Raw genomic sequence first — 15,242 nt, forward strand, 5'->3', positions numbered from 1 at the left:
ATACCCTGACAGTTTATTCAAAAAATCTGTTCAATTCAACTTACGAAATTGAAATTATCGTACGATTTTGATCTATAAATACAGGCAATTTCATATGGTTTGACTTTATATGAAATAATATAGTAGTCTACCAATAATTTATGTGTAAAAGTCTGAAAAGTATTATAAAAGCATTAAGAATATTAATCTCATTGCTCAGAAACCACTGTTTCTATTTTGGTGTATTTCCTTCCAGTTTATGTTCATGTATGAATGTATATCTGTATTTTTCACTTAACATTGTATAATATTTCCTCGTGTCTTTGAAAATATGACTTTTGTATTATGCTGCACTCTATTATTAAGGATGAGGAATTACTTCTTTTCATTCTTGATGTAGTTAGTACATATGGTTTTAATTTCCTCTGCTCAACAATGACTAAAGAAAAAAAACTTTGGGGTTCCTTGGTCAAGATACTACTCTTAAAGAATGGCATGTAATCTTATTTTTCCTAAGATTCTCCTTTTTTTCCTCACTAAAATTGTACAGTCAGTCTGTACTATAATCTCTGTCAGTTTTAACCATAACCTCTAGCCCTATTTTAATGGCATCCTATTCTCAACCTAATAAATAAATAACAAATGAAAATGATGAAATAGATTAATTAAATTTATTTAATTAAAACATGTTAATACAAGGCTGGGAGAAATCTAAGAAGTGATCCATTGCAACCTTTTCATTTCTGGAAACAGAAAAGCATAGATCACGAAGAGCTGGCTACATAAGTATTCCTCATACTCACACTTGGTGAGATATATTTATCATCGTCATCGATTTCTAATGGAACAGCAATCAATTTCTGGAATGCCTTCTTCATTTTTTCTCGATCTCCAACAGCAAAGTAGCTGAGAGTGAGGTTGAAGCCTGCCTTCAGATTTGGTGCCATACTCATTATGTGCTCAAATGAATTAATGGCATCAGAATACTGGCCAGTTTTAATAAATGCAACCCCAATATTCCGCATGATTTTAATCCTGAAGAGAGAGAAACATGGATCAGCTTCAAAAGTTTGAACTCTTCAGTATGGCAGTCAAGGAGTTCCACAAATAATTTCCTTCTTTTCTTTCCCACTTTACTTCTTATTTGTTTGGTTTTGTTAAAGTTTTACTGAGGCTTAATTCACATAACATAAAATGCTCTTGTTTTAGTATCTGGCTCCATGATTATTGCTATATTCGCACAGCTGTGGAACTATAACCACGTTCTTACTTTAAGTCATTTCCATCACCTGAAAAAGAGAACCTGTGGTCATCAGCAGTCACTCTCCATCCTCACCTCCAGCCCCGGGCAACACTAATCTCCTTTCTGTCTGGTTGTGCCTTTTCTAGACACTGCACATAAATGGAGTCATACAATACGTGATGTTTTGTGTGTGCTTCTCTCAACCAGCACAATCTTTTGAAAGCTCCCCCACGTTGTAGCACTCCATTCCTTTTATATTGCCAATAGTATTCCACAGTCTGGATATGCCACACTTTATTCAATAGAGCGCCTACATGATGGACATTGTTTCCACTTTTGGCGATTATGAATAATGCTGCTATATACACTCACATGCAATCCTTTGTAACAACACGTTTTATTTATCTTGGGTCTATACCTGGGAATGGAACTGCTGGTCAGATGGTAAGTCTGTTTCACTTTTGAAGAAACTGTCTAATTAAATAATTCCAAAGTTGTCTGCACCATTTCACATCCCCAGTGTACAAGGGTTCTGACTTCTCTACATCCTCTTCAATACTTGCTATTGTCTGGCTTTCGATTATACACATTCTAAATGTTGTGATCCCATCTTATTTTTAACCACTCCTCAACATAATCCCTCAGTTTCAACTAAATGTGTTTCTTCATAATTCTCTGATCAGATCGTGAACACCGATTTTCTGACTCTCTTCACGGTGTCCCCTTGTTTCCTCCTCACTTCAGTAACCCATCTCAAGTACACCTCTTTCATAAAGCCTTTCTTGACCATTCTTGTTCTCAATAATTATTCCTTTGATTATTATAGCACCTATTATTGATTATCAAGCACTTAACATATACTGTCTAATATTATTAATTTTTCCTAAAATGCTCAAAAATTCTTGGCCTCACCACAGTTAAAAGTACCTCCAGGGCACTGTGTTCTATAAGCCAGATATTTAAAAATGTGCATAATTCAAAAATGAAAGATCACTGAAGGTGGTATTTATAAATAAACTTTCACAGAGAAATTGTACTGTACCTAGGGAAAATTATGACCAGTAAATATCCTGGAAACCTTCTGTGTTCCCAAGTTTATTACCTGACCATAAGGTAATTTACTGTGTCTGCTCTTGAAATATTGTAGGAATAGAAATATCCCAGCTCCTTCCCCCTCCCCCCCTTTTCTGAGATTCAGAAGCAATCACTTCCTCTTATGATTTCACTCTCAATTGATAGCAAGAATGTCAGAGGGTCTGAATTTCTATCCTTGCATTCTGGGGTCTGGTATGTTCTAAAAGACTGTTGTTTTGACTTTGTGTTTGCAATAAGTTGTATTTACTGGTTATTCCCTATATTAGCCAATTAGCTTAGTTTTATTTCAACTGATCATACATTATGCCTTTAACCTTTAACTTGTCATTCTATAAATGTGTGCAAGTAGCCATAAGAGGACAGAACAAAATACGACAGACATCACATAAATCTAACACCTGTCATGTACAAACACCTCAAAATGTTCAGTCTACTGACAACAAGTCAGAAGAATTACCTCGTTCCTGAAAAACAACACTTACATTTTACAAAGTTATAATTACGTAAACTCACCTCATTTCTTTATGGATACTTGGAATTTGGTCTAATGCCATCCGGTAGAATTTAATGGCTTTGGAATAATTTCTTTGCTTTAAATAAATATTTCCCATATTCACTTTCAATCTTCCTAATTAAAAAAAAAGAATGAATGTATATGCTTTTCACTTTTTCTATATTTTAAATCACTTTAATTCACATTATTCGAAGCTTTTCTCAAGTTATGAGGGCTCACACACTACCAAAAATTCTCCCTTTAAAATAATTATACGATTTTCATGTATCCACATACCAGTTCTATGAGGAAATGGAACTTAAGACAGATGGATTCCTGAAAATACCACTAGAAAACATTTATTTACATTATAAAACTGGAGCTGTGTTTTTCTAAGAAAAATACAGGATTTAAAAATTAGACTCCATAATGCCACACTCATTTTAATATGATATTAAAAGAAAATGATATTGATAAACTTTACTATTGTTGCCAAAAAATTACACGCTATAAATGCTAGCTATAAACTATAGCCTCTTGGTGGTAAATTCTACGAGGGGAAACATGTTCAATGGGGTTGCTATGCTTCATTCTACTTAAGTGACAGAATATCTTTTTGGTTTACCATTAGGTAATATACCTCATACCAACTGTATGTCCTCATTTGTACTTGTGTGGGTTTTCGAATAAATAGTATCTTTAAGCAGGACACCTCTATATAAATACAAATTTATTTAGAACATAGATAATGTCATTGTAAGAAACCAGAAAGTGAGGAAATGTAAATGAACACTACAAAAGAACCACACTTATTACAAAAACTGGTTATATACACCTACCTGCATTGCTAAATATCTTATTTTTCACTATAACTTGATATGTGTTTAGTGCTTCAGCATACATGTCATTAGCTGAATATTGACTGGCCAAGTTGAAAAGAACCTAAGGAAAAAAATATTGCAAAAAGACATGTAATGACCATTTTAAGCCCCTTTTGCCTGTACGCTTTCTAGAGATTAAAATCCTGTAACAAAGTTAGCTGTTTATATCAAGACACCCAACCAATTAGAAAATGAAATAGAAAATCTCACATTCCAAATGAACCAGAACATTGAGACAGGTAAGGCTGTCCTCTGAATTTCACCTTAACTTTCTATGTATTCTTTCTGATTTAGGTAGTTTTTGCCATCCATTAGTCTCAGGAAGACCCACAAAGAATAAATGTGTATTGTTAATGTTGCTGGTGATAAAAGAAATTAGAACAATATTGGGGATATTCTCTCATAAATACCGGGGGTGCCAAAACAATGTATACAAGTGGACACTTAGGTCAACGCTGCTCAAACAGTAGTTGTCGTAATCAGAAGTGTCTGGATGCTGATGGTAACCACTCTGAAGTCAAATGTCATTGGTATATAGTGAGTATTACAATTTTAATATAGTTTTCCTTTCTTAAAATGTGTATACATTTTTTTGGCACCCTCTGTATAAATTAAACATGTGGAAATATCTTAAACCTTTATTTGAATAGTATTTCTCCATATGCAAAATTATAATTTAAGTCATTAAGTTACAGCAAATTATATTCCTAGAGGTAAAAAAAATTGTCATTATAAATTATTCCCTATTGTAAAGATGCCATGGAACTTAAAAATATTAGCTGTAAGTAGTAAATATCTAAACATTCTTCTTATTCAAAGTTTCAAAGATCCTTTTTTCCCATCTGTTTGGCATATGAATTCTTTTCCCACTGAAAATACACCCTTTTAAACAGCAGTATAAACATCAAGGAACTGTCTTTTCAGAATTAAAGACATTTTGCTAGAACTTAGCATTGTTTTTACTACCCTCACAGGACATTGTCTTATTAGCCTACTTTGAAGTCCTCGAAAATCACACACCAAAAAATCCACATTAGAATCTCATTAAAGTAACCACACTGAATAGAGCATAAATATTGCAAATCTTCAAGAAACAGAGTCACTGGCTGGTGGGTTTGTGAGTTCTTATTAAGTTATTAAAAATAACTAATTAACTAACTAAATTTAAAAAAGATCTTTGCACAGACCAAAGAAAATTTAATTCTGGGAATCTGAGTTATTTTAAAAGTAAGAAAAAACAAGAAAGAAAAAAGATAAGAGACTTCTGGAATCTATAAATCCTAGCCAAAATAACTTTGTTCATGTCACACTTACTGAGTAAGTTAAATCCAGGTTGATGTTTTCTGGAGTTGTCACTTGCTCTCGCTGTCTCACTAGCACTCTCTCCATTCTTCCTGCATCTTTCGCCTTTTCTAAGGCCTGAAATCAAGTTCACACTCTGAGCATTTGATACAAGCATCTGTGCATTTGGGAAACACCCAAGGGCAGCTGGGCCGGGGCCCAGTGGTACACTACCACACACTCCCCTTGAAAACAGAAGAACCCAGATAATAACACAGACTGTCTGTTTAAACTGGAGGTCACCATCAGAAAAATGTCATGTGCTTTCTCTGGGAAAGAAGAGGAAGTCTGAGGGATAAAATGGAGAGTAGATTTGCCCAAATCGTGTGTCTTTATCACTGCACCTTCCTCCACCACTTTCAGGTTTGACCATGCCAATTATTTCTTTTTCCTCCAACTCCTGAATCTTTGGGTATTTTAATTCCATCTTGTGAGATAGGGATTTAGATGGATTTGTTTGGTTTCTGGGCTGCTCAAAATACAAACAAGTCAAAGGATAACTGCACTCAGTATTACGACATGCTTAGTTTGGCTTTGTATCCTACTCAGGTTGCCAGGAAACTTCTTTCGATTTCCACTGAGAGAATGACCATAGACGGATTAATTCAACATGAGATTTTTTTCAGAACTAGATAAAAAAGCAACAGTTTTATGAGCAATAAAAATAGCTTTTCATACTGAACAATTCTTTCTAATGGTATTCATTAACTCAATAACTAAGTCACAGAAATTGTATTTATATGGTACAACAACCAAAGCAATGTGAACGAAAGCAAATTAAGAGAAAATACTTAATCACTAAAAAAAAGCAGAATGGGATTCCCAAAAAGCAAATCATGACCTTGCAGTTTCCTTAGGAAGCAACATCCCAGGGTAGCGAGGCTGAAGTCAGAACCCACTGTGTGTGGACCATGGTCGCTGTGCTGTGCCCTCCAACAGGCTGAGTCAAACCCCACAGCCCACCAGGCCACAGAATTTAATCAACTGATGCCTTGGAACTTTTCTCCCCACCGAAATGACTAGTGTCAGAAACCACAAAGTCAGCCAAGCTCTGATGTTTTAACATCAACTTATAAAGCAGAGTTACAACTGCAGGATTTCCAAATAATTGCTTCCTTGAAAACTCCAAGGTCAGTCAAAAACAAAACAAAAGTCTTTACTATACATATGCTTGTCTGTGTGCATATGTAAAACCAGGTGCACACACACACTTCACAATCCTGAATCCTATTAGTTTATGAACTTACCAACTTTAAGTCTCCACAGCTGTTGGCAATACAGCTTTCTTCTACCAACTCATTTACTTTCTTCTCTAATTGTCTAATCTTTTCTTCTGGACTATTGAAAAAAGAAAGTAGGTGTACTTTGAGTCATTCAGTCACTAATAATGTATCCTAAAATTTAATTTACTTTTAACATTTCCGTTATAAGTGCTTTTGAACTTTAAGAATAGGCCATAGGTAAGACACATGAATAAATGGCATTAAAGAGCAAATGTACTACTGTTCTTAATAATCACATTATATAATTATTCATAAGAATAGTGAAAATAGCTAACACTTATTTCACACGAGTATAATTTCACATTGTGCTACATGCTTTACCCTAATTATGTCATTTATTCCTCATGATAACATTTGATACAAGCACTATCATTCTTTTTACTGGTAGGGAAACTGAGGTTTAGAGAGTTCAGTGTTACACCCAAGATCACACAGCTAGTAAGGTAGTATGTCAGGATTTAACCCGGAAGGTAACTCCAGGACCCACGCTATTATATTATCATCCCCAAAAGAAAGCAGATTGTTTTTCCAGATGTTATGGCAAATGAAAACTTTATCTTATGGTTAGGAAAACTGAAGCCCCATGTGGGGCCAGAGCCAGGAGTGCAGTTTCCAGGCTCTCAGCTTCATGTGAAAAGGTGCTGGCTCAGGTGGTAGATGGGCATCAGCTGTGACTAGTTGGCCATCAGCTGTAATGGTTAGCCATTGGCCACTGATATAACTAATGTGGCTACGCTGGCAAGAGAGAGCTGGGTTGGCAGAGAAGCGGATGGTGGATTGCGGCTAGCAAGTGCGGTTAGCAAGCGGACTGTGGATTGCAGATCGTGTGGATCCTACTTCCTGTGTCTCGCCCGGCCGCCAGCAAGACTGGGGTGCAGGAAGACCCATTGTTGGGGTACTGGCGGATGTTTGCTTTTGTGTCTCGACCAGCCGCCAGAGAGAATATAGTGGTATGACTCCCCTACCTATGGCTCCTTTGTTGCTCCTTTGGGGCCTCACCATATTCTGTGTCCACCCGCCGAGAGTGGAACCAGAGTTCCTGCATGACACAGTCAGCTTTCAAAAATGACATTACTGTCGCTTTGCTCCCACTTTCTTCCAGCAAAATACCACAACACTGAACACACATCAGTGCCTAAATAACATTTTACTACAAGTATATTGGAATTTATCGCAGTTCTCTTAATCCTCCACAAGTGGGACTTTTAAAAAGAACACAGGAATAAATTTAACAGTATAGCTTTGTCTATGGAATCATATTCTTCAATGGAACCTGACTACAAATTTAGTCACGTGGGATACAAATTTTATTAGTTTACAAAGATCTGCAAAATTCTAACTGAGAAATGGTCATAACAAAGGGTGGTTTTATAAAGGTTACAATGAAATACAGAATTCTATTTCCTAGTTGTCTGATAAATTAACGATCCTACACCTGCCTTTGCTCCAGACTTCCTATTTTGTAAGAGAATAAACATTCTTCTTGTGTGTGGTTCTGATGTGTCTTCTGTTAGTAGCTGAAAGGATCCAGAATGACATAATATTTAAATAAAACAGCATACTTTTATGAGCAGACATGCTGTCATTAACTAGGATACAAAGTAAACTTATCTTCTATAGAGGTTCCTTGTTAGTCGAAAAGGGAAATTATGTAATTTATACTCGTACAATAGCCTAAACGCTGGCTTTAAAATTACAAACTAAAAACAGCTATTTTATAGAAGCAAAAGAGTATAGTGGTTAATAGCAGGAGCTCTGGAAACAGACAGCCTGGGTTCAGATCTCTGTCCTGCCACTTATAAGTGCCACCAAGTCAAGCCCTCTGTGCTTTACCTTCTCTTTCCAAGAACTAGTGATAGTAACAGGTCAGTCTTCTCCTAGCATAGTGCCTGGCACACAAAGTATGCAGTAATGTTGGCTTCTAAAACTATGTGTGAAGTGTACGTGTCAGTGGTACCCAGATAGCAGTAAATGTATACAGCTGAATTTATACCACAGCTTTTTGACTACTTTCTAGCCACTAGCACAAAACTGTTATTAATAATTCAATAAAAATCAAATTTCTCAATATTGATATGAAAACTAACTTCTCACATGTTCTCTTAATTTTTTTCTTTGAAATATTCTTTTCAAATAAGCATATCTTATTACCTTTCAGCGCCATTTGGCCTTCAAGACAATCAACATTGACACGCATAAAAATTAGACATATACTAAAGTCAAATAACGTTACAATAAAACTGCGCAGAACACACATGGCTATTCTTCTATCTCCAGTCTTTTGCTAGTTTCAAGAACTAGGGATGATGTTTTGATTACAATTCTGCTGACATGAATTTTTAAAATATCTAAGAATTATGAATTTGGAAAATAAAAATAAAAATATGCAGTAAGAACAAAACAACAGGAAAGGACTTACATACCTATCTTCGTTTTTGGTTTCCAAAGGCGGAGCAGGGCCCCTTGACTGACCCAGCGGGTCAAATGCAGAGCCTGAGACACAATGCAAGAGTTCAGATTAATTTGGACCAGCGTAAGTGAAGAAAATGAGAAATCTTGCATGTTATTTAGTTATTTCTTAAATCGCTTAGATTACCTATTTATTAACTAGGCAGGACATTTATTGTATGTACATGAACATTTTCTATTTTGAGAAATTGGTGGAATTTTTTATATAAAACTATGTAAATAAAATTTTTGTATTAACATATAAAAACAAAAACAAGATACTCTCTCAGTATTGCTTCTCCCCCACAGTAATCGATGCCTATTGTGAACTCTAAGCAATCATGTAATAACCTGGTATTGGCTTCTTAATTGTCCATATTGGTAAAATATACATTAATTTTTGTCAAATAATTTTATTTTTAAATTATTTGTTATTATATGTTTAAATACTATTTTACTTTTAGTTTTTTAAATTGAGCTCTAACTTATATAAAATAAGATGCACAAATTTTTAATGTACAAGTCAGTATATCCTGACAAATTACATGCCAGTGTAACTACCACCCCAATTGAGATGCAGAATATTTTCATTACCCCTTTCCTTTCTTAATGGTACCTAAAATAATGGCATACTTTATAATCAATGGCATGTTAGATTTTATTTTAAATGACAATAATATTTGCAAACACAAAAACAGTAAGAAATATTAACAGATCTGAAAACAATAATAGCAATATATGACAAACCTCTGAAAGCTGCTTTGGTGAAACCAGCTGCTCTCACTGCTGTCAGGGGTCTAGTAACTCCATCCTTAAAAGAATAAGGATCACTTACAAGTATTCTTAAATCAGATCTAGCTCGTACTTACAGTTCCGCACATGACATATCTCACTGTAGCCCACTTTTAATACTGATTTTTAATCACTACCTGCTTATTCTGTACTTGTTCCTCCTCTGTGTCAAGTCCTGTCTCTACTTCCCCTTTTCCCCTATACAATTTCAATTCCTTGATCTAACTCGGCTTACTCTCAGTTTGTAAAGAAAACAACTCATGGATTTTTACACAGTGCCTTATACAGCTTATATAGCTGGCTGGCTGGCTACTCCCCTACTTCTGCCTCTGTACCCATGAGAGAAACCACAGAAACTGTTGTAAATGACGGCACGGGAAGAATGAATCCCAGAGGGCACTGAGCAAGCAGTCAGTCCTTGTGTCCACTGCCCAGTGGGCTTTCGTCTGAGACCTCAGTGAGTAAATCCAAAGGCTTCAAACAGACCCACCTTCAGCCACAATGTAAGAATCAGGTCTCCATATCAGTAACATCTTTAACATTTTAGTATAATGAATACAAGATAACTCAGGTGATAACATTCTAAGTCACAAGAGAGGCCCCAAATGAACAGCCACATGACAGAGATACCTGGATGGCCCCTGTCATTGGTCTTCCCATCGATGATGCCAGGGATGTCTTGGACTAGTGAAGAGAAAACTAAGTTAAAATAATTCCCCCAAAAATCTACATTTAATTTTTATAAACCAAGCTGTAGAAGTTTTTTTCATAACATTTTTCTTCATTTGTTTTCCATTTATCACCTGAGGACATAGGATTAAACAATAAAACTCTAAAGCAGGTGTCAGCAAACTATATAGGTTGGTGCAAAAGTAATTGTGGTTTTTGCAATTGTTTTTAACCTTTTAAACTGCAATTACTTTTGCACCAACTTAATTGAAACCTCAGCCTTTGTAAATAAAGTTCTATTGGAACACAGTCATGCCACTTTCTACGGTGCTCCTGTGCTACAAACGCAGAGCTGGGTGCCTGCAACAGCGGTTGTCTGACCCGGGAAACCTAAACTGTCTGGCCCTTCACAGAAAATGTTTGCTGTCTCCTGCTCTGAAACATCACCAAAAACCACAATTATGAGTAATACATGTGTAGGCTGATCAATAAAAGCATGTTTCATACGACACAGTTATATTACGTATAAGGTTACTTTCTTCATTCACATAAAAGGACAGCTCGAAGGCAAGTGCCATGGACTTCTAGGTTCTGAAACCGTCCTTCTGACCCCTAACAAGTATGTCAGAAGGACAAGGAAACACCACCTCATTCCAGCATTTTTCTCCCACTCCTCTGTTATTTCACGTAAGCTAAAACATCCAAATTTGTACAAGATTTTCCTGTATGGATTTTTATATAGCACTTTTCCTCCAAAGATCTCAATTCAAAGTAAGATCTAAATATATGCCTTTGAAATTTTTCTTAAATTTTACTTTTCCATGTATTAATTAGTACGTTTTTTTAAAATTATAAACATCATTACATTTATATAACATCTAATTTCACATAAAATGTATGAATGGAATACACATGAGACTTGGTGACGTTATATAGAAAAGGAAATGAAGTCAATCAACAAACACAAGGTTTATGAATAGAAAAAAGTAAGAAAATGTTTTCTGATATATTCACAATCAAAATGACTACACTATTCAAAGCTATTAATCAAATGAGACTTTATAATGGTCATAACTATCAATAATGGAAAATATATCTGGCTCATGGATGGAAAGATAGCCAAAATTATTTAGAACTGCCTACAGTGAACTTATGTATGAGAAATAGCATCTTAATAGTTTCAGCTTAAGAAAACCTACCCCATATCCAGTAGCTACAGGTCTAGTAACTGCTGTGCTTGGTATTTTAGCAGTTATCTTGGAGAGGAAAAAAAAGACATAGTTAATAGAATTCAGATTAAGCTACGTAACAGAAAACTGGAAAAGAAGTGGAAAATACAGACTCATCAATAGAGAAATGTTTATATAGTACTTAGAATAACTTCTTTTAAATTGTCCTAAATATTGAGGAGCTCAGGTATTTTAAGTATCGAGAAGGAGACTTATTTTGGAATTCACTTTAAAGGAGAAAAGGGACTTTAGATCTGAGGTACAAACAGGAAAGATCAGTTTGCACGGCTGCTTCTATTGTTCATCACATTTATTACTGCCAGCCACTACGTCTAACAATAGACACAGGATCTGAAGTCAGAGAATCTGGGTTTGAATCTCAGCTCTCCCTCTGCTAGCTGAGTTTATTTCATCTCTCTGAACCTGAAGTTTCTCACCTTTGAAATAATGATGTAAGGGATGCCGATCACAAAATTGTAGCTGGACTCAAACAAGACCACGCAGGTGAAACCGACCTAAGTATGTCAGTCAGTCGGCATATTTGTTTGAAATGTTTGGTGAAAACATCAGTAGAGAGTTCTACTTCTGGCTATGATGGGTTACTGTTTTAAACAACTTTGCCACTAAGAACTAAAAAGCTAGGGACAAAAGTATGTTTGAAAAAAATCAGTTTGAATAAAGAACAAAAGCTGAAGAATTACAGGTTCTCCAGATAAAGAAAAGGGGAGGCTAGAGAGGTGAGCCTGAAGGCGGCCTGCTTCTCTCCCAGAAGCATCTGTTCATTGCAAAGGCATGGCTGAGAAGCTGAACATGGCATCTGTTCATTGCAAAGGCATGGCTGAGAAGCTGAACACGGCCTTTCGCAGACTCACAGATCTGAGGAGATCCATGGTGGAGCTGGGGGCCTGTGGCCACCCTGATAATTCTCCCAGCCCTAGATGTGATATCAAAAGGCTACACTCTAAGACTGAAAAGTAAGTTAGAAGTATACCAGCCCTCATAAGGACTGAACTCCAATTTAGAATCATCTCAAACTCAACTGGGTTAAGGGGATCCAGAATTCCTAGCGCCTGTAGGGCCATAAGCAAAAGTGAATTCTCTCTAGTGACAGATGAGATCACCTAGCAGCAGTGACAGAAAAGTTCTCCGTCTCCCCTATCTGATAAGATAGCCACTAGCCACACGTGGCTGTTGAGCATTTGAAATGTGGCTGGTGCAACAAGGACCTGAATTTTAAATATTATTTAATTTTAAATAATTTTAAATAAATAAATGTAAATAGACACATATGACATACAGGAGGCAAGACTATCTAACCAAAAGCGAAGAGAAATAAAAGAATAAAAAGAAATCCAGAAGGTGATGCATAAAATGAAAATGTCAGACACAGACTTTAACATAACTATGTGTAGTATGTTCAATTAATTAAAAGACAAGATTTGACCATTTCAGCAGAGAAGAGGAAACCATTTTTTAAAAAAAAGAATAAATGGAAATTCTGCAACTGAAAATAATGTAAAATTCTAGCACTGTCCAGGAAGTGGTAAAATACTAACACATTCTAGATTTTAATAAGCTAAAGATGATATTGTAATCTTTAGGAAAACACGCAAAGAATAGTTAAAGATACAAACTCCCAAGATAACAGAGAGGGGAAATGGAATAAAACAATCAAACAAAAGAAGGCAAGAAAGAAAATGAAACATAAAAGAGGCTGGAAAAACAAAAAGCAAATAGCTAGACAATAAATTTAAACCAAATCAGTAATTTCATTACATGTAAATAAACCAAATACTTCATTAAAAGAATAGGATAATCAGACTGTATTGAAAAAGCAAAACTCAATTGCATGTTGCTAATACATCTTAAATAAATGGATATGGAAAAGTTGGAAGTAAAAAGATGGCAAAGACATATCATGCAAACACTAGACAAAAAAGAGCTGGTATAGCCATATCAATATACTAGTATCTGACAAAATAGACAAATAGCATTATTAGAGCTATAGTAGGACATTTCATAACAACAAAAAGCTCAATTTACCATGAAAATATAACATTTCTAAGTATTTTTGCTCAAAATATATAAAGCAAAAAACTAAAAACAAAGAAAGAAATCCACACTCACAGTGTAAAATTGACTATATCTTTCTCATTAATAGTAGAAATAGTAGCCTCCCCCCGCACCAAATCATTACAAATACAGAACATTTAAAAAAAAATTAACAAGCTTGACCTAATTGACAGATAACAGGTCTTAGAAAAACCTGAAAAAGAAGGACAGGGTCTTAGCATTTTTTCCACGAATACAAACTGAAGGAGAGACCATTATTCTTTTTAACTACTTACAATGACTAAATCTGTTTTGTATTGTTTTGTTTTAGCATTGGACAGATCTCTTAGACAAACTGGATTCCTCACAATCTCTTCCCTTATCCACCTTACACCCTCACCTATCATACCTTTCCTCCAATATCTCATGGTCAGTCTTAACTGTACATACCCTTTCACATTCAACTGTAAATTTGTGTCCTAAGCAGCCTCTTCTGATTGTCCCAGCTAGTGATAAATACCCTTTCGTTATGGTCCCCTAACTACTCTTTCTACACTTATTACATTATACTTTGTAATATCTGAGCCCATTTTATTTCCCCTCTGAAGATGGTCCTTAGGAGCTAGCATGTTATCTCTCTTAAGTGAGCCCAGTATCTTTCGTATGAAAGTGACACAATTTTCCCATTTAATGTAATAAGCAGGGCATGATGACAGTACTATTCAGCAGGGGTCAGGAGACCGAAGCTCTGCCCAGTTACAGACAGCTATGAGACCTCTGGCTCTCAGGGCTTCAGTCTCCTCAGCTATAAAATGAGGGTCTCTGAGGTCAAGGTCACGTCTAAAGATTGCTGAAAGGCCAGCCTGGTGAAATTATCACCTGACATCTGATGGCTGAAACCACTAACCTGAAGACACTGTTCGCTTACGTATGCTAAGTCACACGATATGATCTATGAAGCACCTACATATGTAAAGGAAAGACCAATGACTACGGCAGTCTGCCTCTGCAAAAAGCTGAGAGTCTAGTGCTTAGCCTAGAGGAAGAACTCACCCTGTGGTCTCTCTGTGTAATGAAGGTAACTCAGAATTAAAGTACAGGTTGTGGAATGTGTAGTCAAGCACTAGCTTTACCCAGAGGCCTGGCTCTGCCCTGTCACCGGAGGGTGATCTTGGGTCTCCGACAGTCCTGGGGCTTCGCCCACCAGACAGTATGCATGTGCTTTGCAATGGCAGCTCTGGGACACACTATCCCAGCTCCAGCTCCAGCTTCCAGAGGCATTAGCCTTAACCGCCAGGAGGGCTGGAAGCTAACAGTCAGCCATGCAGATGCAGACAGTGTGCCATGGAGCCCCACTCAGATCTCCAGATACCAGGGTTGTGGGTGGGCTTCCCTGGTTGGCAATCCATAAATCTTGTCACCACATGCAGTGGCTGGGAGCAGCTAATGCCACCCAGCGTCCACAGGGAAAGGCCATCAGAAGTTCCAGGTTTGAACCTCAAATCTACCCTGTGTCTCTCCCCTTGGTGGAGTTTAACCTGCAAACTTCCCCTGTCTAAACCATGAGTGTAATTTTATAGCTTTCAGTGAGTTCTATTAGCCCTTTCAGAGAATCACGGAAGCAAGGGTGGTGTGGGGAAGCCCGGCACCTGCCACTGGTGGCAGAAGTGAGGACTGTCGTGGAGGAATTGTCCTCCAGCTGCAGGCACCACGCTAAATTCACTTACACAAAGGAGA

The 15,242-nt window shown here is 36.5% G+C and overlaps 1 protein-coding gene across 10 annotated transcripts in view; it reads right to left on the minus strand.

The window, feature by feature from the left end:
- The window catches only part of IFT88 (intraflagellar transport 88), a 127,132-nt gene that overhangs the window by 77,578 nt on the left and 34,312 nt on the right, over positions 1–15,242 (minus strand). For 6 of the 10 annotated variants that reach the window (XM_074330134.2, XM_088792716.1, XM_074330135.2 and 3 more), the window contains 9 exons: positions 11,424–11,480; positions 10,186–10,239; positions 9,511–9,574; positions 8,739–8,808; positions 6,280–6,370; positions 5,006–5,110; positions 3,650–3,752; positions 2,831–2,945; positions 783–1,014 (listed from right to left, as the gene is read on the minus strand). In XM_074330134.2, the coding sequence (XP_074186235.1) occupies positions 783–1,014; positions 2,831–2,945; positions 3,650–3,752; positions 5,006–5,110; positions 6,280–6,370; positions 8,739–8,808; positions 9,511–9,574; positions 10,186–10,239; positions 11,424–11,480 (891 nt within the window). The remainder of the gene's footprint in view (positions 1–782; positions 1,015–2,830; positions 2,946–3,649; positions 3,753–5,005; positions 5,111–6,279; positions 6,371–8,738; positions 8,809–9,510; positions 9,575–10,185; positions 10,240–11,423; positions 11,481–15,242) is intronic. The other 4 variants (XM_088792717.1, XM_088792714.1, XM_019715697.2 and 1 more) reach the window with 2 other exon arrangements.

This window comes from Rhinolophus sinicus, chromosome 16 (assembly GCF_057876585.1).
Source record: "Rhinolophus sinicus isolate RSI-liver-muscle chromosome 16, RSI-T2T, whole genome shotgun sequence".
Lineage (NCBI taxonomy): Eukaryota > Metazoa > Chordata > Mammalia > Chiroptera > Rhinolophidae > Rhinolophus > Rhinolophus sinicus.